This window comes from Pleuronectes platessa, chromosome 19, assembly GCF_947347685.1.
Source record: "Pleuronectes platessa chromosome 19, fPlePla1.1, whole genome shotgun sequence".
Taxonomy (NCBI): Eukaryota; Metazoa; Chordata; class Actinopteri; order Pleuronectiformes; family Pleuronectidae; genus Pleuronectes; species Pleuronectes platessa.
This window is the reverse complement of record NC_070644.1, coordinates 16211683-16236885: the sequence shown is the minus strand read 5'-3', so window position 1 is coordinate 16236885 and position 25203 is coordinate 16211683. Positions and strand designations below refer to the sequence as shown.

The window sequence follows — 25203 nt, the reverse complement described above, 5'->3', positions numbered from 1 at the left end:
CAACAACGATATGTACAAGAGACTGCAATCACCCCATTGTTGGAAACCCCCTATAAGGAGGCCCCGTGCCGCTTTAGCACTCTGCCAAAAGTTCTGTCTTTGTAGAGGTTTGATTGAGGACTAGAAAGTCTAAATGATGAGTTTCAGATGGTGGTGGAGTCCTCATGTACCACAGGGAGCCTCGAGGATTGAAATGAGCTTGAAACAAACATGATAATACGAAGTTGGCAGAACGCCATATCTCTCCGAGTGAGCAACCTCCAAGCTGAAAAGGACATGTTGTGATGAAGTTGTGTAGGGGAGAGCGGGGTAATGTGGGACATCGGGTGATGTGAAACACCAACTGTATCTAGGCAAAGGAACACATTTGTGGTCATGTGACTATTATGTTTAAAAGCCCCTCCCATTGCCCCCTTGCCATGAAGGAGAAGTTGGTGCAGGTGCTGTGGAAAGTTTGTTTTCTCACAAAAATGAGTTTTTTGCATGTAAAAGTACATTTTCTTGCTTTGAACTTAATCAACTGTTGTGTCAAAACAAATTGATTCAGGTAGAAAAAATTATATCATACATGTTGGTGAACTTCCAACATATAAAACCATGTGATTGATGCTAGCTGAAGATTTTTCTAAAATTGTGGCTGTGGGGTAGCCTGGATGCCAGACGAACTTAGCCCCGCCCACAACATTTTTGGTCGGGCAGTTCGGTCTGGAGTCGCTCCATTGGGAAAAAATTATGGCCCGACCGGGCCAATCAGATTGTCAGGGCGGGCTTTATACGATGATTGACAGATGATAAACGGTAACGTAATCAACCACGTCATCACAGTGCCCTTGGGTTGAATTCGTTTTCAACAAACATGCCTGCCGCTGGCGAGCTGAGATGTGCAGATGCTGCCATTGAGTCTGTTTTAGAAGATATCGACAGCGCATTCATTTTGAAAGAGGAACACAGAACGTGGAGGCGACGCCAAAGCACCGCGCTAATCCCTATCGCCCCGGCGCTTGGCTGTTCACACCGGACACTGAAGCGACGCTGAACCGCCGGGCAGCGCTAATAATATCACCCGTTGATCCAGTAGATCGCTGCACGGCTTTGTGCTGGTCACACCGGAGGCTGAAGCACCACGCTGCGTCAAGGCTGCCTCGCGGTGCTTCAGCCTCCGGTGTGACCGGCACAAAGTTTTAACATGGGAGTGGATGGGAGCCAGCTGTTATTTAAGGCTTGGCGCTGCGCTGAAGCGTCCGGTGTGAACCCGGCGTTAGTAAATAACTCACAATGCGTTGCTTAGCATACGTCACATACTACGTTGCTCTGATTGGTTGTAGGTCTATCCAATTGAGCGAAGAGGAATTTTACTTCCTGGTCAGTTGAAACACGCCCCATAATTTTTTCCCAATGGAGCGACTCCAGACCGAACTGCCCGACCAAAAATGTTGTGGGCGGGGCTAAATTCGTCTGGCATCCAGGCTAGCTGTGGGGTAAAGTGAGACACTGTCCCACTTTACCCCACCATGAAGCACAAGTTAAGTTTAGTCTTAAATATATTTCAGTGTTATATTACATTATATATGCTTTATTTTTAATGTCATAAACATTGTAGAAAAGCCATCATGCCAAGAAACTACACCAGGAAGACAACCTGGGGCCAAACACCCCTCGCAGAGATGGAGAGTGCAGCCGCTGAGGTCATGCAAGGAAAGAAGTTCCACTTTACCCCGTAGCCGGGGTAAAGTGGAACAAAAGACCACTTTTTTAAAAACAATCATATTTTCACTGCCCTTTGTCCTGAAGACATTCTGATCATTTCCATTGCTAGAAAACATCCTGAATTAATGGGAATTTTACTGATATATCAGTTTAGCTCGCCTAGAGGGGAGCAAATGACCCCGCTCTCCCCTATTGTGCAATAAGACGAGCCTGCCCGGTGCTTTAGGTGAACGTTCGTAATGCATCTGCAGATATTATGTTTTCACCATTTGCTGTCTGACAGTGACATTCCGGCATGTTTGCCCAACGGTCATCAATAAAGTGTCATTTTCCAAAACATACTTTATCATCTGCAGTGAGCTCAGTGATGATAAATCACAAACCTCGGCCTATAATGAGAGATCCAATGGTGTATGCCCAGCCGTTCAAGCACTTATTGAACAACCCCCCCCCCCCCCCCCCCCCCTGGTCACAATAGCAGAGGACCGCGTGCATCATCCATTGCAATGACAGCTATCTCATCCCCACATGCAGATGTTCTATCAAAATGAGTCTCGACCCAAACGTAACTCCTGCGTCCTGAGTTCAGCGGCGCTCAGGGCGATTGGGATTGTTTTAGAGAAATCAATGCTCTGTCGCTGCAGAAAGAAAAATGGAATCCAGCTCTGACAGGGAATGACAGCTACGTTATTGAAGGCTTATTGCTAATTTCATATGCTGCTCGTGAGTGACTGACGTCTGCATCAGGTCTTTGTTCAACTGAAAATAGAACCCTGAGCAGCTCGGGACTAATTGTTACTCTCTGTGCTGTTTATTCCAACCCTCTGCTGAAAAGTCCCCGAAACCAAGCGATGAAATAAAGTGCTGCCAAAAGGTTTGTGATATGTGGGGTGGCCATAATTCCACATCTATGACTGTAAGTGCCTTTTTCCAGTCCGGGAGAAAATAATTGCTCGACTCTGCAGCCCTGTGCCTATTTCTAAGTACATCTCTTTCTCCCCCCCCCCCCGACATCCCAAATAAGAGGGTTTTTTTTCAAATTTCAAAGGTGGAGGAAAAACCGAGTGAAATCCAGAAGCAGGCAACATTTTATTTGGTGAAGCAGCAGCTCTGATACAATCAAGAGTTTTTGCTTTAATGCCAGTCGGACATTTTTTTTAACATTACATGCACATTATCTGGTGTAATGCATTGTATGCCAGAGCTCAATTACAGCACATGCACATTACGCAACAATACAGAAGCGTCACCGATAAATATATATCGCTGCAAGACAGTTCTTTTCAATAAGGCTCCGTTCTAACTTTACACAAAGACAAGAAATCTCCTGCTTTCCATGTTTTGTTTGGTCATTCTGCTGTCGTGCTCCTTTGGGTTTTTTCAAATCATTTTTAACATTACATGATTTCCCATCGTTGCCTCTGAACCACGCTGCTTTTCCGACTCATTTTCAAGCCCTGAAGTTCAGCGGCTCGTTAACATTTGCATCACACGTCCACAAAACAGAAAAGATCCAGAGCCCCATGTTGCATTTTGACCTCATGTTTTAGATTCAACTTCAGCCTGGAAGATGGAGGGTACAGACGGTGTGTGTGTGTGTGTGTGTGTGTGTGTGTCTGTGACGGAGAGGCAGTCTGTCCCAGCTGCTGAGTCTGTGATGGGGCCAGGACCTGCCTGGATCTCCCTCCTTTGTTTTGCGCTGTCGGGGCTGTGAACCATATGTCACGGGACAGCGGCTCAATCTGCTCCAATTAGACCTCCGACGGGGGGGCAGCAGCGGCAGGGCCGGCAGACGATGCTGCCGCTTTACCGGAGTGTGTGCGTGTGTGTGTGTTTGAATAAATGTATGGGGGACGATGGCAGGGGGGTGGGGGGGTGGGCTAACAACAGCTGCAAAGATATATAATCGGCTAATGGCAGCGGAGAAGCGAAGGAGAAAGGGGTCAGAGGTCAGATCTGTATGACTGTAATTGTTGTGTCATTGTCTGCCTGCCTCCATCATCTGGTGAAACCCAAAACACTGTTATCACTGAGCTGCAGTTAAATATCACAGCTACATGTGCTGAAGGTGAATGTGTTTCCATCTGAATCACCACACAGATGTTAGATGTTCCTCTTTTCACAAGTCTTAAAAATCGAGAAATCCACATCCTGCACATGAGACTCTTTAATTTTGATCCGTAAAGCACAGGCTGCTTTCTTTAACTGGTTAAATCTTCTAGAGTCAAAAACAATCCCTCCTCCTTCGTCTTTAATCAGCTCGTCTTTAATGACCGGGTAGAATCTGCTCTCTTCTTCTGTGGTGTCAAGGGTGAACTTCAGGTTATGTTTCTGCCTGTCTGTCTGTTAATTAGCAGAAAAAAGGATTTCCACGAAACATGGAGGAAGGATTTGTTCCGGGTCAGCGAAGAACCCATTATATTCTGGTCTGGATCCGGATCAGGGTGCAGATTCAAGATGTGTTTTTTTTTCACTATGTTAACATTAGTTTTTTTCTATATATTTTCCGTAGATTTCTCATATATAATAGAATAACTCATAGATCTTGATGAAAAGGAAAGGCATGTTTAGGTGACTGAGGGTGCCGATCTGTGGTTGATTGCTTATCCTTGGTATCCCCGGATGTTGAATCTGAATTTTTTTAACTCCGAATTTGAGCAACTTGAATATATACGTACAAATTTACCGTTTTAAATCTTGAATTTTTCCTTTAGAATTTGTGAAGATAGAAATACAGAGGTTTTAAAATGTCAACTCTGCTGAGACAGATTTTCAAACAATCCAGATCTTGTGAATTTGCATGTGGTCTCATAAGGGGGCTGCTGGAGGAGGTGCTCACTCTGCCGTTCCATTCAACACTTATTTTTCCCGCTGTTGAGTTTCCCTTCTCAGTAAATCTGAGGCTGTTAGACTGACGCATTGAGGCATAGAGGAGGAAAAAAGTTAATTAAACAACTCTTAATTTCTTCTTGTCACACTCCGCCGGCTTCACCTCGCTGCTATCTCTCAACTCCTTTCATCCGGCGTCTCTCAGGCATTGTTCAGCAAATGTCAGGATCTGCCTCTGTGCACGGTGTGTGCCTGTCGGACGGGGCGACGCTCAGCCCTGCGCCCACAGAGCTATCGGATCCATCAAGTGTTGGTTCTTTGTTACCTTTTCAATCAGGTGTGCAATCCCATGAGGAGAGGTAAACCTGTGAGGTCGGGCCCACAGGGTAAAGAGCCAATGTCGACGCTCCAGCAGATTGTGGACGCTCTGTAATCGTCTTTAGAAAAATTAACCTTATCAGAACAAATCCGCGGCTGAGTAATTGCTTTGGCTAATTCCCCGGCCCCGGCTCCCGGCGCACTGCTCTCAGCAGGGCCCTGCATCTGGGTCCGCAGAAGGCCATCTCCTAATGTGCACGATGATGCTGAGAAGTGGAATATTAAGCACCACATTTAGCGGACCAGTTCACCCCACGCTATGTGATGGATGGTCCTGGTGTCTATTAGCCAGCGCTGAGAGGTGGAATCTCATTGAGATCAAATAAGCGAAGGCCTGTAAGTGCTGTTTTTTTTTTTTTTTTTTGTCTTTGACAGGCGCCAGATTGCGTCTATTAATTATTATGATCACAGCAATCTGCCTCTGCAAACTGATTACTCCGACTAAAACAAAAGCATCATTAAGCAGGTGAACTTTTCATGATATTCAGTTTTTTCTTTCCACGCACGCGCTCCTGTGGTGTGCACGCAGCCTGGTGTGTTTGTTTATCTCTCAGTCAGGATGTGCTCAGCGTCTAATGTGCTTCCAGACTGTATATTTTGAATTTGAACAGGTTAAATAAATACAATAAAGTTGCCCTCACACAAGATTAATGAATATCCAATCTGACAACAGAAAACGGTAGTAAATCGGGATTCTTGATTATAACTTAAACGTTACTGCTTTGACATTTTACTCAAGTTCACTGGCTGACTCTACATTTTTTGCTTTGAAAACCTTTAAAATGAAACTCATGTGAGATCAAGGCACCAACAATGTGCAGAATTTTGGATTTTTTTTTCCGGTTTCCTCACATAGTGCATAAAATCTGTTGCTAGGGGACAAGTCAGGTTCCTGGACCGTGGACAGGACAAATAACCTTGTTCGTCTGTCAATCTCTTTTTTTCTCTGTGGGTGTATGAGAAGGAGAGAGTGCTGCTACAGCCTCTAAAAGAACAGGGACATATGGACAAAGGTAGACTTCAGTCACAATGGGCTGTCATGCTGTTCCATGCTCCTTTATAAGACTTTATTAAAGTGCAATGTTGTTTTTCATTCGTTTCACACGACGGCCGACGATTAAGGCAACAGAGCAGACGGTAAAATGTTCAAATACATACAACGAAACAGTTGCTGTCATAGAAACTTAAATTTCAACTGTTCGGCCTAAGCTAAACAGTTCATTTGGGGAATTTGAGACGAACAAATGTACAGTTTCCCAGCCTGTTATATATGATATGTAAATTAAAAAAGGACCAAAAAACTACTTGAAATTCTGTAATAGTTAAAAAAAAAAAATTCACATCAAGTGCAAAGATGGATTCTTTTCATCTGCACTCAAAGTTCAGCCAGGTACTTGAGGCCCGAGCGATTACATCACCTCATCGCAGCATTATACATGTTGCACTTGACGACTCCCACAACAAATGATGCTGACCTGGAGAACGAGTCCCTGATAACCAAGGTTATTTCATCACACTGTGGTGGAATCAAAGGACACATCTGCCACTGTAGTGAGTGCACAGCATTCAACCTTTAAGCTAAGATACAGCATGAAGAACATTTTGTTCTCTTACCGAACGTTGTTCCACTGTTTACCTTGTTAGATGCCGCCCGAGCCAGAGAGAGAGAGAGAGAGAGAGAGAGAGAGAGAGAGAGAGAGAGAGAGAGAGAGAGAGAGAGAGAGAGAGAAAAATAACCTAATATTCTGATTAATTTCCTCAGAACAACAGTGACAAACTCATTTCGACGGAACTGGAGAGAAATGACGATACACTGTTTAATAATTATGTGTTGTGTGAAGTTATTGTTGGCCCATTATTCAGTTTGCCAATTTCTCATCAACTTGTAGGAAGCCTAAATAAACCTTCTGTTTACCGCTTGAATAAGTGGAAGTAGGAATTGGAGTTTATTCACGATATTTTTTGTAAAAAAATGAAACTTTTACATAGTTTAGTTGTAATAACATCAATTATCAGACATACAATTTGATCTCCTGCTAACTAACTGACAAAAGTAGATGAAAACATTGGCCGAGGTAATAACCCATTGAGGGGACTCTCACTAACAAGCCACACTAACTACTTTAGATATATTCTGTGTCAGAAAAAATTGAAAAAGCTATGAAATACAACTTCAAGTACTGAGTAATTGACAATGAAGGAATGCAACCAGCACAAGGACAATTGGCTCTATCATATAATTCTGTGCTTTTCATGGTTCTGTTCACCGGTTTATGGATCAGTGAGCAGCTCTGGTCAAGGGAAGAAGCAGGTTTTGTGCCTCGCTGTTTCGAGTGTCCCTCGGTTGCCTGCTGGAAGGGGGGGTGTAGATACTGTGGATGGAGGAGGTTGTTAATGATGCCGGATGCACACGGCTGCAGCCGGGAGAGGCAGACATTTCAGGAGAATGGGCAAATCGTTGCCAGTGAACTCCAGTGACTCTGATTATGTTTGTGTTGGTCTTTATCCCAGTGTGTCGTGGCCCGGTGGGGCTGCATTGTGGCTGTGGTCCAGGCAGCTTGTCCTCAGCTGGTACATTAATGCACCCTCCACCCACCCTGCCCCCCCGCTGAGCCTTTTCACTGACTGAATTAAAGTTGTGATCTCAAAGGAAAAGGCAGCTTGAATGACTTCCATTGTGTGTCTGGTCACTGAGTCACCATGTGTCATATTTGATTCAGTTTTGCTTCTTATCGTGTCACGTCAGGTTTCTTGACTCAGGGAGCGGATGTTAGGGACGTGGCTTCAGTTGTGCACTTCAGCGTCTTCAAGTGTTTTGGCCTTTTAGTCAACCAGCCCTGTACGGTCCATACAGTCCGAACCTCTGTGAAACAGACAAAGCACAGGTTGGTGGAGCAGGTCTTAGGGTGCAGGTGACAATATGTGATGGGAGTGTAACCCGCTGGCCCACGTCCACCAACATTTCCCAGTCTTGTGCTTGCTCCAGCTGAGCAATCCTAAAAGTAATTTAAGAAAACCTAAGAACTATGTTTTTCTAAATTCTGTGATTCTAAAGTGATTTCTCACTCATCCATCCATCCAATAACAACTCTTCAAATCCATAGAGTAACGACAAGCCAAACCCATTGGCCCAGAGTCGTGTTACACCCCTGACAGGTCGCCAGCCCATCACAGGGCCAAGTTACAAAGACAAATAATAAGACTCTCCAATTAATCTAACTTCTGGAAAAAACCCAGGCAGGGAGAATGGGAAAACTCTTCCCCTGGCTGAACGGTTATTCTAACTAAGGTCTAAGAAGCTTGTCAATTTCTCACTCATGAAATGAATCATTTATTTTCTAGAACTAATATTTGGAGGTTATGTTTCAGCCTCAAATGCCCAAGTGACTTCTCGTTCCTCATGAGTTTGAGAATAGGGTCGCACAGAGTTTGCCGTGTAGGAAAACTTCAGGGCTTCCAGGACAAGCTGTGTGAAATGTTTTGAAGTAGCCAGACAGATGATTAGCAAATCTCCAGAGTTTAGAGTTTCTGGTGAATCAAGGCCTTTCGTTCAAATCATCATCACCATGCGATGAAAGCCTTCAGCTTGATATTTAGCTAATGGCTCAACGGTGAGTCCTGCAGGACAAATAATGAACCGCTGAACACAAAAGGATTTCAACAGTCTGTCGAGCTACGTGACTTTACTCTGACTCAACTATTTCTCTCTCTTCCTTCCTAAACGAATCGGGTTCAACCACCGAGTTCTCTCTGCTCCCGCTTTGTCCGCAGGCATCACGTCTATTCTGTCTGACGCCCGTGAACCGTGGAGCTGATGACATGGTGCATATTCTGTTGTGAGCCCCTCTTCTCTTTCTCTCTCTCTCCCTCTCTCCTTCCTTTTGTTCACCTTTCCTCTCTGCACCGTGTGCTCCTGCAGATTAGAGTCGGCATTAGCCTCCTGCACACCCCAGGTGGGTACTGTAGTGTGTGTGCAAGGTTAACTGAATGCAGACTTGAGCTAAGCCACCAAGGAACCCTAAGCTAGCTCGGCTCGACATGCCAACTCTTTCTGCAAATCTAAATCTCCTTGCCCCGGGTTTTGTCTTCCTCTGCAAAGCCAGACAAGGAGTTTCGGCTGGTTTTCTCAAATGTGCTTTAATAGCCCAGAGGCTCTTTAGGTGTCTTTCCACTCTCAGGTTTTGATTGGCAGTGCAGGGACTCAGGCAGTATTACCACAGTTATCGCACCAGACCACACGCCTAACAGCCCTGAAAGCCCCCTGAGCTGTCATGCCTCTTAATTTGCAGATGAGTTGAGAGAGGATGAAATACCTGAGCAGGGGTTGGACCGGGTCATATCAGAGAGTTCAGCCGCGGGGTCATCCCAAAGTTATTCACAGAGAATCTTGGGTATTCTGCATATGTCAAAATGTATTAAACAACACATCTGACCATTTAAATCAGGTTATTAGTGACTGATATGAAGCAGTTTACTCTACGCTACTTATATCTGCTATATTACAGCTGAAATAACCACTAAAATTACCTCCGTCAATTATGGAGGTCCGCCTCTGTCAGTTTGCTCGTTAGTTTGCTTTATTAGCAAGATTTCACAAAAACTACTTGGCAGATTTCCAAGAACGGGTCACGTAAAATAACCCTTTTAATTTTGGCATATATCGAGGATTTTTCGTTTAATTTTCAGTTGAACACAGAGGCTCAGGTAACTGGTGTGAGGGGGTGAGCATGAGTTCACCGTGTCCGTGTTAAAAGCAGGTTGAAGTGGGTTCGTGGAGCCAGCCACAGTTTTTACAGAAAAGTTTAAACCATTCAGTGAAATTAACTTTTGACCTTTGGATTGTGCTTTAATGGAGTTTGCCTTATGTTTATTTTTATTTTCTTTAGTTCATGATCTTTTTGGACCTTTACCCATGTGCTCTCTCTCTCTCCATCTCCTCCAGACTCCCATGGGATGGATCTGTTTGCGGTTGCAGTCCATGAGTTCGGTCACGCCATCGGCCTGGTCCACACCTCCGCCATCGAGTCCATCATGAGGCCGTACTACCAGGGCCCCGTAGGAGACCCTCTGAAATACGACCTGCCCTATGAGGACAAGGTCCGCGTGTGGCAGCTCTACGGTACGAGGGAACTGTTTTTGTGTGTGAAGGGTTATTTTCATTTCCTCCAATAAATCTGCTTTCAGTGTTACAAAAAGCACACACGCATTATTACGCGACCCCAATTTCAGATATCAATTCAAACTGATTTGTCCTCACCCGGCCTGGGCTCGAGTTGGGTCTCCACTCTCTCTGTCTGTATAAGTACTGGGAACGTTGCTGGCAGAAAAAGCAAAGTGGTAATATAACTATGAAGGAGCTGTGACTTCAAATGGAAGTATGACATTTATCAGAATATTTTCTTGTGTGTCCACCTGCCTTGCCATTTAAGTCATTACCGGAGATATTTCCAGCATTATCTGGCGTATGATCTCATTATGAACATGGAATCTACAGTAAATACTGGTTAATTCTGATAGATCGTGAAATAAATCTCTGCTTCTTCTCTGATAAATCCTCTTGTCTGTGTGAAAACCCGGTGGAGACGCACACATCTGCATTCACCGACACCTCCTCCTCTCCTCCACTGACCATGACTCCAGAGCCTCTGCTGTAATTACGTGTGTGTTCCCGGTGCAGCGGCGGAGGCAGCTGCTCGCCGGTGGCAGCTCAGAATACTGACGATCTGGAGACCTCCTCATGCAGGAGGCGGTTGATGAGCTCTGTAGAGCGAGGTTATTGATTTAATGAAAACAGGGATGGAGTTAATTGGGCTTCGCTGTGGCATTTGACCTTTTAACGCCGCGCCCTGATACAGGAACGCGGCGGGGATGAGAGAAGAGAACGATAAACATGAAGAGAGAGAGAATGAAGCGCGGGAATGAGTGTGCGAGGGCGAATGAATTGAATCGAGTTGAGGTGGAGTGAATGGAGGTGAAGTGGAGGTAAAGCTGCAGGAGAGGAACAGCACTCAGTATTCGCTATGTATAACTACGGTACAGAATAGGAAATTAATGACATTGCAAAAGAAGAGAGACACAGAAAGTAACTATGAATCAGCAGAATTTTACTCAATATGATGTTAATTCTCTTCCCAGGTGTCAGAGACTCTGTGTCGCACACAATCGGACCGGGCGGCACCTCGCAGACGGCTGAGCCTCCCGTCCTGCTGGACCTTCCTGAGAACAGGTCCAACGTTCAGTGAGTAAAAAAAGTCATGCAACTAAAAGTTACTGGACTGCACTCGTCCTAAAAAGTCCACTCCAGCCTCTTGGACACTCCCTCTGGCTCTAACTGGAGGACCTGGACGTTTGAGCCGAGATCAGACGCAGTGACCCAGCGTCACCGGAGCTGCAGTTTAACAGATGTTTCTGAGGCTTCACTTGCTGTGGATCTCATTCAACAGGACACTGCCTGTGCTTCAGTGGCCAGAGGGAGCACTGGTGGACCCGGTTAGACCTGATTGATCCGATCTAACGTGGTCAGATTGCTGCTTGGGTCGCACTTCTCTGTCCGAACCGGAGAAAAAAGTAATCGATCATGACAGGTGGTGTTTTTATTGTCCGAACCAAAACCGAGGCCAATGTTTCCCCCGATGACAGATACATGCGGTGTGAAACTAAGTCGAGTAGACAGCCCAGCCAAACATGACCGAACCCAACCTCAACCCAGATATCATTTCTAAGTTTTAGGCCAAATCCCCAAATGAGCCTGGCACCAACAGGCCTGGGGTCGAGGATCCACACCCACAAACCCCAAGATGCTTCGAGGATGCTTTTAAGATCTGATCACTCAGACCACATTTGGAGCTGGTCTGGGACCCGGGGCCTAGTTTTAACATCCGTCCTCTGTGATCTGATGGTAAAGTGGTCCGAGCCAAGTACAGGACCGAATGCGTCCTGATGGCTGGGACACTTTCTTTTGACTGCATGTGTCCTCAAATGCATCGTGAGCCACATTGAAGAACCGTGAACTCAGTTTCACAAAGAACCAAAATGATCTTTACTCTTCTCAGTGTTTCCCAAACATTCATTTATTTGCGGCCTCTAACATGATATTTTTTGTGGACCGATAAATGTTGATTTTCTTTTTCTTTTGTTCAAGCCAATTTCCGACATGGTCACTTCGAAGAGGGTCAATAAAAATCAGCTGTCTCTGTGAACCTTAGAGATTTCTCCGTACACACACAACTTAGAGAGTGCTTCTGTTTGCTAAGCTGCTCGTGCACACTAACACACATATGCTCCTCGACTGTGAATGTTTACACTGTCATAAAAAATATGAAGTTAAAGCAATAACAGCAGTTCAGCTGCATCAAATAAGAACGCTAAACTTTTAGTAGGCCTCGCCCAGGTGCTGTTTATTGCAGGGAAGCTCTAGTGCACGTGGTTACAGAGATATTTCTATTATTCTGGATTGTTCCCTGTACGTCAGGATGATTAAGTCGTTTTTTGTTTTTTTTACTTTTTTTACCACTCCCACTGAGAGACGATGTTATGAATCTGTGCAGAGTTCACTACATGTGTTGTAAAGAAGAGTTTTTTGCCTCCTGATATGAAATCATGAGGTGTCAACAAAGCAAATTGGCTCAGTAGTTTGGAGCCTGCTCGTCTAATTAGGTAATTCCCTGCAGCAGGTTGGGCGGCTAAGAGGCAGAAGTATTTTTTTTTATTATCAAGGATAATTAGACTTAATTTTGTCTATCAATGTATTTTGAACGTGCATAAACACGCACACGCTCCCAAACCACCGAGCGCTAACCTTAAAGACGTCCCTCAAGAGGCCCGAGCAAAACAACTTTATAAACCTGTCTTCACTCTGATTTAAATTAAAGCTTCTTTCCTTTTCTTTCCCTCCACCGACGAGGCAACGTTTCCCCCTGTCCGTCCGTAGGTTTTTCTGAAGGATTACGCAAAAACTACTCAACAAATTGCTATGAAACTTTAGGGAAGGATTTTGATTGGATCAGGGAAGAACCCGATTGATTTTTGGAGCTGTTTTGGTTTAGGGGATTTGTTTCCATTGAAGTGACACCCGTATTTCCCCTGACTCTTGTTCATGGTGACCTTCACTGTCCGTACATCACGTGTCAGAAGATTTTACTGTTTCATTTTTTTGAAAATCCAAGGCAGAGTTGGTTACTTTTTCATTACGACACTCATAACTTGCCTGTATTAAATATTGCTTCATCATGCCACAATGAGAAGCTCTGACCCGGGCCTCCTGTGCTGACCACTGAGCAGTGGTGTGGTGCTATTAGAGCTCTGAATGGAGATCTTTGTTGGTGATACAAGGCCTGGCAGCGTCGTGGGGCTAATGGATTCATCATTGGCAGGCTGACCACATCGGGGCTTTAAATCAGTGATAAATGCACAGAGGGACTTCACCACGTCGACTTGGTAGAATCTCATCTTTAGCCTTGTATCACCGACTCAAGCAGGTATCCAGTCACAGAAGTGGGAATAAAATGTGGACACGTAAAAAGATGTCGGACAATTTTTCCTCCTCCATCAGCTGCAGAAAACATCATTGTTTGTAGTTGTTCAAAGTTTAAAGTTTTGTAAATTGTGCTGGTGTGGTTGGACCAAGACGTTCTCCCCCCCCCCCCTCGTTTCTAATCCTCTTCCTTCTTTCTTCACGTTCTCCCAGGCTGGCGCAAGATGCCCCAGACAGATGCTCCAGTCACTTTGATGCCGTGGCCCAGATACGAGGGGAGGCTTTCTTTTTCAAAGGTACAGCAGCACAGAGGGAGAAGAGAGCGAGACGCAGAGCTGCAGAGCTGCAGAGCTGCGTGGGAAAATAATATGTTTTAAAAAAAAAAGAGAGAGAAATTAGCTAAATGAGCGGAAGTAAGATAGAGATAAGAAAAAAGGATGAGAGAGAGAGAGGAGCTGAGGGGTGTGGGGGGGGGTAGCAGCTGTGCAGACACCCAGCTGAGCCGGTTGAGCCCGGCTAACAGACCCAAAAATTACATCAGGCTTTCATGCCTGCGCCTCTGGAGGGATCCCCCCCGAAGCCGTCCACCGAGGCCCCAGACGAGCAGCAGCAGTGTGAACAGTGCTGACCTTTCATTGACATTTTGCAAACGTCTCTCATTTAAAAAAATCATTCAATGTTTAAGAGATCATTTCTACACTAGCTTTAGTCTTTTTTCTTTTTTGTTATTTTCAGCCATCAGGTTTTAGGAGAGGATTTTGTTTGAATCGAGGCCAAATCATTTTGTAAAAGTAATCTCATGTTCCAAGTTAATTCAGATAAAGAATACAAAGTAAGATGAAAATGAAAAGCCTGGGAAACAGTCCAGAGCAGGTTAACGTGGATACGATTTTCAACACAACAGCAGTGACAGCACATGAGATGAATTCACATTTGTGCTGTTAGGAAACGCACAAAAGATAATAAACAATAATATCTCTGGCCTGCAGCCTGGATATAGCTGCTCCCCCGTACTCACACCCGTTCTTCTCCTCGTAGGAAAGTACTTCTGGCGACTAACTCGAGAGAAGCACCTGGTATCTCTGCGTCCGGCTCAGATCCATCGCTTCTGGAGAGGCCTGCCGACCAACCTGGACGGGCTGGACGCCGTGTACGAGCGACCAGGAGATCACAAGATCGTCTTTTTCAAAGGTACAAAACCGTCTGCATTTCCAATATGTTGTCAAATTTCAAGTTTTTTCAATAGTGACAGTGAGAATCTGGAATCATAGAAGCTTCTCTCTCTTGTTCATACTTTAGTACAGACTGTATTTTTAGTGACAGTGCATCCGGTATATTTTTAAACTGCCGATGATCTCCCGTCTTTCTGAAGAGGATATTCACACCTTCCATACAACGTGACTGGGACTGTGAGAGGAGATTAAACACAGGAGTTATAAACTGAATAAAAAAACACAGGTGCAGGAACAAGGGCACATCTCGGTTTTCAACAGTCTTCCTGGCAGAGAACGTTCGTCACTGGCTGTGGATCAGAAAATATGTTTAAACCGCTTTATTTATTATCTGTCTGTCCTTCACGTGTCTTACTGGTCTCTCATCTTTTCACACTTATCATCTCGAGTGGAAAACGCCGCCTGTTATGTGATCTAAGTCTATTTTCCGTGTTCTGCCTCTTCAGGTCTCAAGTACTGGGTGTTTAAAGACAACATCGTGGAGGAAGGTTACCCCCGTCCGATCAGTGACTTTGGTTTGCCCCTGGAAGGCATCGACTCGGCGTTTGTTTGGCTGCACAACGAGAAAACCTACTTCTTCAAGGACAACCAGTACTGGCGCTACGATGACCACGTGAGGCGCATGGACCAGGGCTACCCCAAAGACAGCTCGCTGTGGAAGGGGCTGCCGCTGCACCTGGACGACGCCATGAGGTGGTCGGACGGTGAGTGGTCGATTGGGCAAAACAATTTGTTTAGTTACAAAACACGAAAATAAACATGATATCGACACATCTGACAATTTTCCAGACACTTAATGAGCCACAGTTGAATCTTTACAGACACTTCCTCTTTGGTCCATTCATGTTTTGTTGGTTCAGCTTTTCATGTTCTCCTCAAAATAAAACTGTCACGACCATGGGGATCTTTTAAAATCATCTTCAGGTCAAACTTCATGCTCAAAGAGAGAAGATTCATGTTACTTTCAGTGTAAGACTCAAAATACAACAGACTTTTACACCTGGAATACTTTAGACACTCAAGTAATAATCACTGATGTCGAACATCGCACAACTTTCTTTATTTATTCGTTTGCATCTACTTCTGTCGCTCCGAGATAAGACATTCCACCGGATGAATATATTCCCTATTTCAGTATTTGCTGTGACTCATACAGTTTGTTCAATTTGAGTTTATTTTGGCAATCCCTGTCTGCATCCATGCTCATGCTTTTGTTTGGCATAGCTGCGGTTTCCAGATTAGAGGCACATTTGCATTTGATTGATTTTTTTTCCCTTCTTCTGTTTGTGTATTTTTTTTTTTCCTGATTTGAAAATATTGTATTTGAAACCTTTTTATCAGGCGAACACGCTCGAGCCCTGGAGCGAACCCAGTGTAATCACAGAGTCAAGGTCACACCGCCTGCTCCCGTCAAGCAGCCACACTCATCTGATCACGTGTGCATGTTAATGGGAAGGTCTAACGGGGGGGGGGGGGGGGGGGGGCAATTGTGCAGCATTTTATTTTCTGTTAGAGCCTCGTGACGGTGTGTGTGTTTGTTTGTGTGTGTTACTCTACTTATACCTTTTGTTAGGACAGTTTTGGCTGGTCCTCGCTTTTTCAGAGGCTTGTTTGAAGGCTAACACCTGCTTTCAGGGTTATTGTTAGAATTAGGTTTAGCTAGGGTACGGGTTAGGCATTTAGTTTGGATGGTTACGGTTTGGGTAGGCTCCAAATGCATTGAACCGATGAGTGTCCTCACTAAGATAGAGGTACAATCATCTTTGTGTGTGCATGGAGCTCTGGGGGGTGCTGAGTTTAAAAAAATACCCAGAAAAGGAAAAGCAGCCCCTGACTCTTGAAATGTGAGACCACTTCTCAGCTGGAGGCAGGGTGTCCCTAATCCCCCCCCCCGCAGCATGTGAATACAAGGAAGCTCTTTCCCTGTCAGGTGTTTAGTGGCCTGGGTTCTGTCTCCTCAGCTTGTGGACTCAGAGGTCTCGCTCCCAGCTCTTTGATGTCGGTACGCACGTGCATGAGCGTGCATGTGTGTGTGTCTGTGTGTGTGAGAGAGATACAAGAGGGCCAATCGCAAAGTCCCAACCCTGCTGCACCCCCGGCTGTTATCAGCACAGAGCCTGCAAGGGTAAACTTGGAAACCTACATGCACAGACACACACAGGAGGACCATGGGGCCCGGGTTCTGGAGCCACATCAAAGCCGGCCCTCTCTGTTTGTCTCAGCAGCTCAGGATGAATATGAAGAGAAAGGAGACGGGGGGGTGGGGGGGGTGGGGGGGGAAGAGCGATGCGACAGCACGGAGGAGAGACTGCGACACCTCTCGATGAAAGATGAGCAGAGAGATGTGAAGGATACCTGAGGAGAAAGACGGAAAGGACAAGGAAAGGGAAGAGAGGAGATGTGTGAGAAGGATGGATGACTTGACTCAGAGGATGAACAGAGGAATCATGGAATCATAATAGCTGCTACATCTCTGGAGAAAGGGAAAATACAGATTAATATTTGTCAAAACAAAGTTACGGCATCTGTTGCCACAAAGTGGACGCTGCATTTTTCATACGAGTTTTAAAATAAAAGGGTTTACAAATTTAGACAAGGCCTCAGTCCAAAAAAAATCTGACTGAACTTCCTCTGAACCGAGACAGTCCCCCGGTGGTTTCCACGGTGGCAATGTTTGGAGAAAAAATAACAAAAACAAGAAACCAGTGAGTAAAACTGGCTGCGACAGAAATCTCTCTACAGCCACAGATTTCCCTTCAATCTATTGTGTTGTTATTGTCAGCAAATCCACTGAAAATACCATGAGCAACAATGAAGTGATCCCACTAATAACTGTGTGTGTGTTTGTGTGTGTGTGTGTGTGTGTGTGTGTGTGTGTGTGTGTGTGTGTGTGTGTGTGTGTGTGTGTGTGTGTGTGTGTGTGTAGCCACAGCCTGAAATAGCTCATTCCAATTCCATTGTCCAGAAACTAATACACACAGTGAGCCACAGTCTCAGTCACATGCTCCTTTATAACCTAAAAGCTGGGAAATGCAGTAAATTAGGAGTCGGTCCCATACGCCATGTACAGCAGAATACTAACTGGCATATTAATCAAAAACTAACTAGTGCAATAAATGCAGTATTTAGCCCTGTTTCTTTTTATTTAACTTTGCAGCAGCAGGCTGGGTGTGTTGTGTTGTTCCTGGAATTACTACACAAAACAAACACACACACACACAAATAACCATGATACCTGCACAGAACATTTAAAGAGCTTAAAGGGATAGTTCACCGGAAAAGTCCACAAAACACTATGGGAGTTTCTGCACTAAACGGTTTTGCAGTCTAATCCAAATACAATTGGATTATTATCCCCCAAAAAACACAAGTGCCCTTTGTTTACCTGATTTCTCACATGAGCTCTCGAAACATCCGTGAAAGCAGCTTTTGTCTGCGATTTTATCTTTAGCATCAAAAGACAAAACTCTTCTCAAACTGATTCGGGGATTTGTTCACCGACCTTGACACCTCCCTGACTTCTGTTCCCCGAGGAGAAGAGGGAAGCTGGAGAAGACTGTGTCATTCAGGCCTCTGGGCTCTGTCCTGCAGTAACGATGACAGATGGATACGGAAAACACCAAAAGAGGGAAAAGAGCTTATTTGGAAGAGATTGTCGAGTCAAGTGAGATTTATTCATGCAGCACATTAACATCACCAGTTTAGCCAAAGTGCAAAGGGAATAATTACAAGTGTGGATACGAATTAATAAGATGGAATGAATATGTTTGCAAGAGAAAAACAGTAAAAGACGAGGATAGAAAGAAGGAATAAATGTAAACATACCACTCTGTGTTCAGGTCCTTGACCAATGGAAGATAGTCAGGAGTAAACTGAATGCTGTGATTGGTCCGTTTTCAATTTGCTCTGATTACATCATCTTCGCCTCTTTCAACACTTTCAACTTGACACCTCGGGAAAAAAATTGATTTAAGGTCTTTAGACTTTACTGAACTAACACTAGCCCCAACAAAAGGAATGTTATGACCACAGCTATCACACCGAAGCTATTTCTTCACATCGACTTTGAAGGCTTTGTTCCTGAAACGTGGTATTTCCACAGCGTGCAGTCTTTATCTCCAGATTCTGTCGGAGCCTTTTTTTGTATTTCGGTGACACTAATTAACTTAAATACACCACGGTGAAGAACAGGCGCGGAAGGGGGAGTGCCGGTGCAATTACGGTGTCAAGAACGCCCACCAGGCGTTTCTGTGATCTCTGCTGTCCAACAGAGAGCCGGCAAAGTTACCACACACTCACATGTATTTTAAACCCTTTTGTGAATGTGATCCCCATTTATTGCACTTATTTATTTGTAAAGAATTTTACATTTGTGTCGGTGCAAATAAAACTAGATTTGAATCAGTTAAAGCAGCTGCTGTTTTCCTATGGAGAGAAAAGAGTCGACCTATTTGGTAGATCTGGAGGTTTTGGTTTTAAGAATTGTTTTGTTAGGAGACTCAAAGCTACATTTGTATCAGAGCACATCAAACAAACAAAGTTACACAATTACAAATACAAGCAGAGTCGGAATGATCATTGTGTTTTCATGCCACTGAAGGAATAGAAACAATAATGTCTCCAGTTGTCCGTCTGACCCATTGTTGTGAACAAAATGTCTTAAGAACATCTCGAGGGAATGTCTTCAAATGTGGTACCAAACTTCAGTTGAACTCCAGGATGAATAGGATTTCAGTGTTCAGAGGTTGAAGGTCACGTTGACCTCTTGTTGTAAATGCAACGTGTCACTGCACTGATCTGTGGACGCATACAACCCTCAGCAACATTGTCAACATTGTTATTGTTAACTTATATCTGCTTTAATTTTGCATTAGATTTTCCGTGATGAATTTGTTTTTCCATACACATCCCCGCTGTTATGCATCTTCTGCAATCGCAATCAAATTATTCTCTTTGCATCTCAAGTGTTTGTGTTTGTATGTGTGTGTGTGTGTGTGTGTGGGAGTGGGGGTGGGGGGGGGGGGGGGGGGGTAATAACACTGCGGAAGTGCTTAACATAAACACTTTCTACTCTGGATCAGTGGCTCACGAAATTAAGGCCCTCGATGTTTCTACGTGTTCGGAGCTTGTTGTGTGTTTGAGACGAGAGCAAAGATAATTCTGTTGATAATAAAGAACACACAGACACTAACATCCCCCCCCCCCTCTCTCTCTCTCTCTCCTCTCTCTCCTCGTGAAGGCTCGTCCTATTTCTTCAAGGGGAAGGAGTACTGGAAAGTTCCGGGCAGTGACATGGAGGTGGAGGCAGGTTACCCCCGCCTCATTGCCAAGGACTGGCTGCTGTGCACGGAGATGCAGTCGGACTCCCCCGACGCGGAGCCCAAGAGCACGGAGACCAGGGTCAACGTGCACCGCCAGCCGGACCACGCGGAGAACGGGTACGAGGTGTGCTCCTGCACCTCGGACTCCGCCTCGCCTTCGGGCGCCCGCCCCTCCCTCTCCCCCCTCTGGCTGCTGCCGCCGCTCTGGACGCTCTCGCTGGCCCTCAGCTCCGAACTGCTATGATACCAGAGCACGGGACCGAGTTCCTGAGCCGACTGGTGGAGGGCCAGTGGACACAATCCTACAACTGGAATATTTTGTTCTCATTCTTATCATTCGTTTCTGCTCTCGTTTGGTTATTATTTATTTGGCGTGTGGTCGGTAAAGACATCAACCTGCCCACAGCGCCCACAGCGCTATAACTGTTTATTGAAGGAAGAGATAAAAGGACTGTTCTTATAAAGCTCTTTCTCACTAAGTCACATTTACACAACATTCTATGTGCAGCACTTTTTCTATCCCCCCCCACCATTCAAACACTGTCGTCACAGCCATCAGGGGCCATTTGTTACCTCGATATCTTGCCCAAGGTCACTTTGGAATACAGACTGCAGGAGCCAGGGATCGAACCACCTTCTGGTTCGTGGACGACCCACACGAGGGAAATGGATATTGATTACTTCTCCTCATGAGCATTGATCGATGTCTCACACACACACACACAGACGGATACAAGGCTTCCTGGGTTGTAGGTGAACAACATGCCGACACACACACTGTTGCCTATATTATGAAATCACAACAGGTTGTTTCACCAAAATGGGCACGACATTAGTTTAAAAGTGCCATAAACATATTATCACACTTCCCTCTGGTGGTATCTGAGTAAACAGATGGTTCATGTTTTATATAAGAGTCTCTGAAAAACAATATCAGGATTAGCTCAATGGAGAAAATCCACACAGACAGACAGATGAGGATTAAACAGACAAATGGAGCCGTACCAATGGAAATTGTGGGGGGGCACTGTTGCCAATAGATCAAGTGAGACGATAATAGGACACTTGACTCTGTGCTGCCCTCTAGAGGACGTATTATGACCACCATGCTAAAGTAACAAATGTGGGCAGTGAAGGCAGCACAGATCGTCCACAGAACTCGTTGGGATTATATTTACGGAAACCAGAACAGAACTTTTTGCATTCGCAGGAAACCACCACAGAAAAGTGAGCTTTTTGAATAATCTTTAGTATTTGAGGGAACTGACCCTTTAACAAACCCCATAATCCACACATATCCATCAGTGTTCAACGTGAGGTCGGAACCAGACTTAAGTGCTTGTGACGGCTCTGACTCTCGCCAACAGTTTGAAAATTTCTCACTGTGAGAGCGAGACAGATGCTCGCCACTTCTTCTTCTTCTTCTTCTTCTAAATCCCACAGCGCTGCTCCGGAGTGATGTGCTGCTGCTCATGACTACATTTCCATGGTTTCATTATTTCCACCTCTGGGTCGGAGGTTTGTCCCTGCTCCTGGTTCTCTAGTATTTTTGTGTCCGATTTCCCCTGTTGACTTTTTACATTGCTTGGATCAGGTTATAGAGTTTATAGAGGCTTTTTGTGACTGTTGGACAGTTTCCCTCCTCACCTCTTCTAGTCCTTCTCCAACATGGCGCCCAGATTTATTCTTGCTGTAAAGATATATTTACCTATAGACGGATATATTTGAGTTGAGAGGTGCTGCAGCGGCTGCATAACCAAGTGGGCTGTGTATATTTTAAGCTGTGTTTTCTAATGTAAAATATTTTTGTAGAAAAATAAAAGGATCTGACTTTATCGGCTTAGTGGGGTTACATGAATTTGACTCAGTGTTATTTAAGCTGCTTTCAGACATGCATATTAAAATGTTGGGGTCGGTTTCTCTGAACGTTTTCTGTAAACCCTTTGTGAAATGTCTGCAAAATGACCGAGGGAGAATACAGCAGAGAAAACATCTGGAAACGTCACAGCGAGTGAGTGTTTTGACGTTTCTAATGCATGATGGACGCACAATTTACAAAAGATACAAATATCTCAGGATGAAAAAGTTTTCAAACGCGAGGAAGACGATGAAGAGGCCAAATTGTCGAGATTATGAGATTTAAAAAGCTTTTAATGGCAAAAACGTTATTTACACGTCATGTCCTGCCGTCCGTATATTCCTCTCAAGGGCCTGAATGCTCCGGACATTTCCCTGTTGTTGTGAACGCGTCTGACTCAGACAATGTGTTCTTCATATGTAAAATACAGACTCAATACAACGAGTCAGTGTCGATGAAAAGGAGCCTGGGATTCAATTGATCATAAACCAAATTGTGTCAATCCCACTGCACTAACACACACACACAGACACACACACACACACATTGAGTGCATGCAAAAATGTGTTGACATGTTTTTTTAAGGAAAGCAACGTCACCAAATCCAAAAATAATCCCCTGCTCCGATGTGACTATGACAGAGATCAAAGATAAAATCATGACAGGCCTGTCGTGTCTTCACACCCACACTCTCTCGAATACACACAGAAACACACACACACACACACTTAAGTAATGTCTCAACAATCCACAGAAACAAATTTGTGCATGTTTGCGCTGCGGCTGCACCCCCCCACACCAATACGGATGCAGACCCAGAACCCTCATTCTGCCTTGAGGTAGTTTTCAGGTTTAAAGTTTAAAAAGTCACAGAGTCACTACTTCTGCCGACAGCAGCAGTTTCCCTTCCCTCACTTGACACAGTCGAGTGGTGTTAATTAACTGGTGCAGCTCAGCAGCCAGCAGGAGGGCACCTGCACCCACAGGCGATTGCAGCGGGTGGGGGTGGGGGGGGCACTTTCTGGCCCCACGTCTTGTAAGATGTGATAAACAGATCGATTAGATGTGTTTGATTCGGTCATATTGGATGTTTAAAGAACAGGAAACTGGGATTTTACACACTGGAGATGCTCAAATAGAGGCATCAGGCATGGAGCTTCCTCGACAGCTGACACTGTCACAGCTTGAGCCTCCAGATGGGCCGGGCCGAACCGATCAATCACTCTGCAGCTGAAGCACTGAAGACTGGAGGAGAGCTGAGGAGCTGCAGTGGGAGGGTTCTCTGGAAGAGAGCGCTTCGGTAAGAGGAGAAAGACGTGGACTGACAGTGAGTGATCGCAAGAGACAGGGTTAGAAACGGAGAGAGAGGCAAACTGGAAATAGAAGAGTCAAAAGAACAAACAGATGTGAGGAGGGGTAACAAATATATATTTAATGTCATCTGTAGACAGCGGCAAAGATAAGAAAACAATTGAGCCGTACGATCATTATCCACAGAGGAGACAGGAAACGGGTTTCATATGGAAATTGGGCCACTTGTCTTTATTACAAAATGGTCTTGTTTTATTGGTAATGATTTAACAATCTCACAAGTTATATAGGATGTACTGTTCGTTCAGATGGAAGATGAATCTCACTTTAATCCACAAGAATGAAGCCGAAATATCCTGCAAGTCAGCCTCGGATGTCAATCATGACATTTCACACTATTTTCTCTTTCCACATAGCTAATTAAAACCAAACTTAAACGTACCATATGTAACTTTGGCCCCTAGGGGTCATTAAATCGAAACAACAGCATAAGACCTAATTTGATGACTTAGAAATGGAATCATTGGAGTTGCTGTCTTCAGAGGACAAACCCATTCCGAACAGGCAGGTTCAGAACAGCCACTGCACCATTATCTTGAAATGATCCCTGAATGAGTTTAGTATCAAACCTCTCGTTGTCAGACCTGTGACAAGGACACAGTGAAATCACTAACACATGAGTTTGCCTCACACAAGGTGGTTGGTGCTCTGCAACAATGATTCTGAACCTCTCTGTGTTCGTACCCCACACAGTCACCTCCACCTCAGTGTGTCTGGTGCTGGGTTTTCAGACAGAGCCCCGGTCGTGGGGGAGAGGAGCAGCTGTTGTGTCTGTCCATTTTGCATTTCGCCCGTCCTGAAGCACACACCTCTGCCCTGAGGGCCTGGAGCCCTGGAGCAGGACCCCCCCCCCCCCCCCCCTCCCCAGCCCCCTGAAGCTGGCAGAGAGGCAGAATACACAACATGGGCCTCTGCATATCTGACAGGGGGCGACACTCGAGCCACAGGAGATGCTGCGAGGAGACAAGATGCTGGAGTGGTTGTTTTTGAACAATGAAAACACCATTGTTGTTTTATAATGTGAAAGAGGAACTGTTTGGCTGTAGGAAAAAACAATGAAATCAGCACAGCCATGAACACCAGTGGATCTGCTTTCTGGAACTGTGGCTTAAAGGGGGAGTTTGAAATATTCACTGCCAGATAAAATGTCCAGCAAAATTCGGTATGTGCTTCAGATGGATAATGAGAGAATGTGATATTAAATAACTAATATTTAAGTAGATTTTTATACATGTTATTTAATTATCAGCAACTAAATATAGTAACTTTATAATAACTTTTTTTTTTATAAAAATAAAAATAATCAATCAATCAACTAGTAAATCAACCGAACCCGTTTTATCTTCTTCAATAATTTAAATATAAATGTGCAGAAAAGTGAAAACTACTGTTCCATTCACAGCTATTCATTGGTGCTCTGCTGCCCTCTGCTGGTGCTAGGACATACGATTTTGCCACTAGTTGTCTCATCGTTAATCATTTGCAAATTCATGTGTAAGAGTAAAATACAGTGCGTTCTGCATTGTTTTCATCAATCTTATTATATTATTTGAGGAATGAAAAGTAAAAACAGGAACTGAAAACAAGACACAAGCCTCTCATCTGCTGGGAGCCATGGACGTGTTGTTGTCCACAGACTCACATTCCACATGAGACGATTCCACAAGAAGAACTTTCAGCAGCTCTGGAATTTCCTCCTGAATGAATCTTGAAGAAACTTATTTTAGTTCAGAACTTCTGAAGTAAACTAATCTCTGCATGAAGCTCTATCTGTTCTCTACCTCCTCGTTTTATTATCCCCCTTTTCCTCAGATGAATAAACGTCCTTTCAGTTTCCTTCTACCTTCTAATCTTCAGCCACCACATTCAGACTCAGGAAGTTTTTCTCCTTCATTCAATCCCTCGGTGCCTCCTCCTCCTCCTCATCTTTCATCCTGTCCTCTTCCCGTCCTGTTGTCCTTCTCTTCGTCTCGTCTGCTTACCTTTCATCCGCCTCTAATTTTTCATTTGACTCATTTCATTAGTGTCTCTCTC

General features: G+C 44.6%; 1 protein-coding gene across 1 annotated transcript in view; it reads left to right on the top strand.

The window, feature by feature from the left end:
- The window catches only part of LOC128424921 (matrix metalloproteinase-17-like), a 50912-nt gene extending 30728 nt beyond the window's left edge, over positions 1-20184 (top strand). The window contains exons 5-10 of the mRNA XM_053411367.1: positions 9857-10033; positions 11050-11152; positions 13601-13683; positions 14426-14578; positions 15066-15323; positions 19859-20184. Coding sequence (XP_053267342.1) covers positions 9857-10033; positions 11050-11152; positions 13601-13683; positions 14426-14578; positions 15066-15323; positions 19859-20184 — 1100 coding nt within the window. The remainder of the gene's footprint in view (positions 1-9856; positions 10034-11049; positions 11153-13600; positions 13684-14425; positions 14579-15065; positions 15324-19858) is intronic.
- Positions 20185-25203: the final 5019 nt, after the last annotated feature.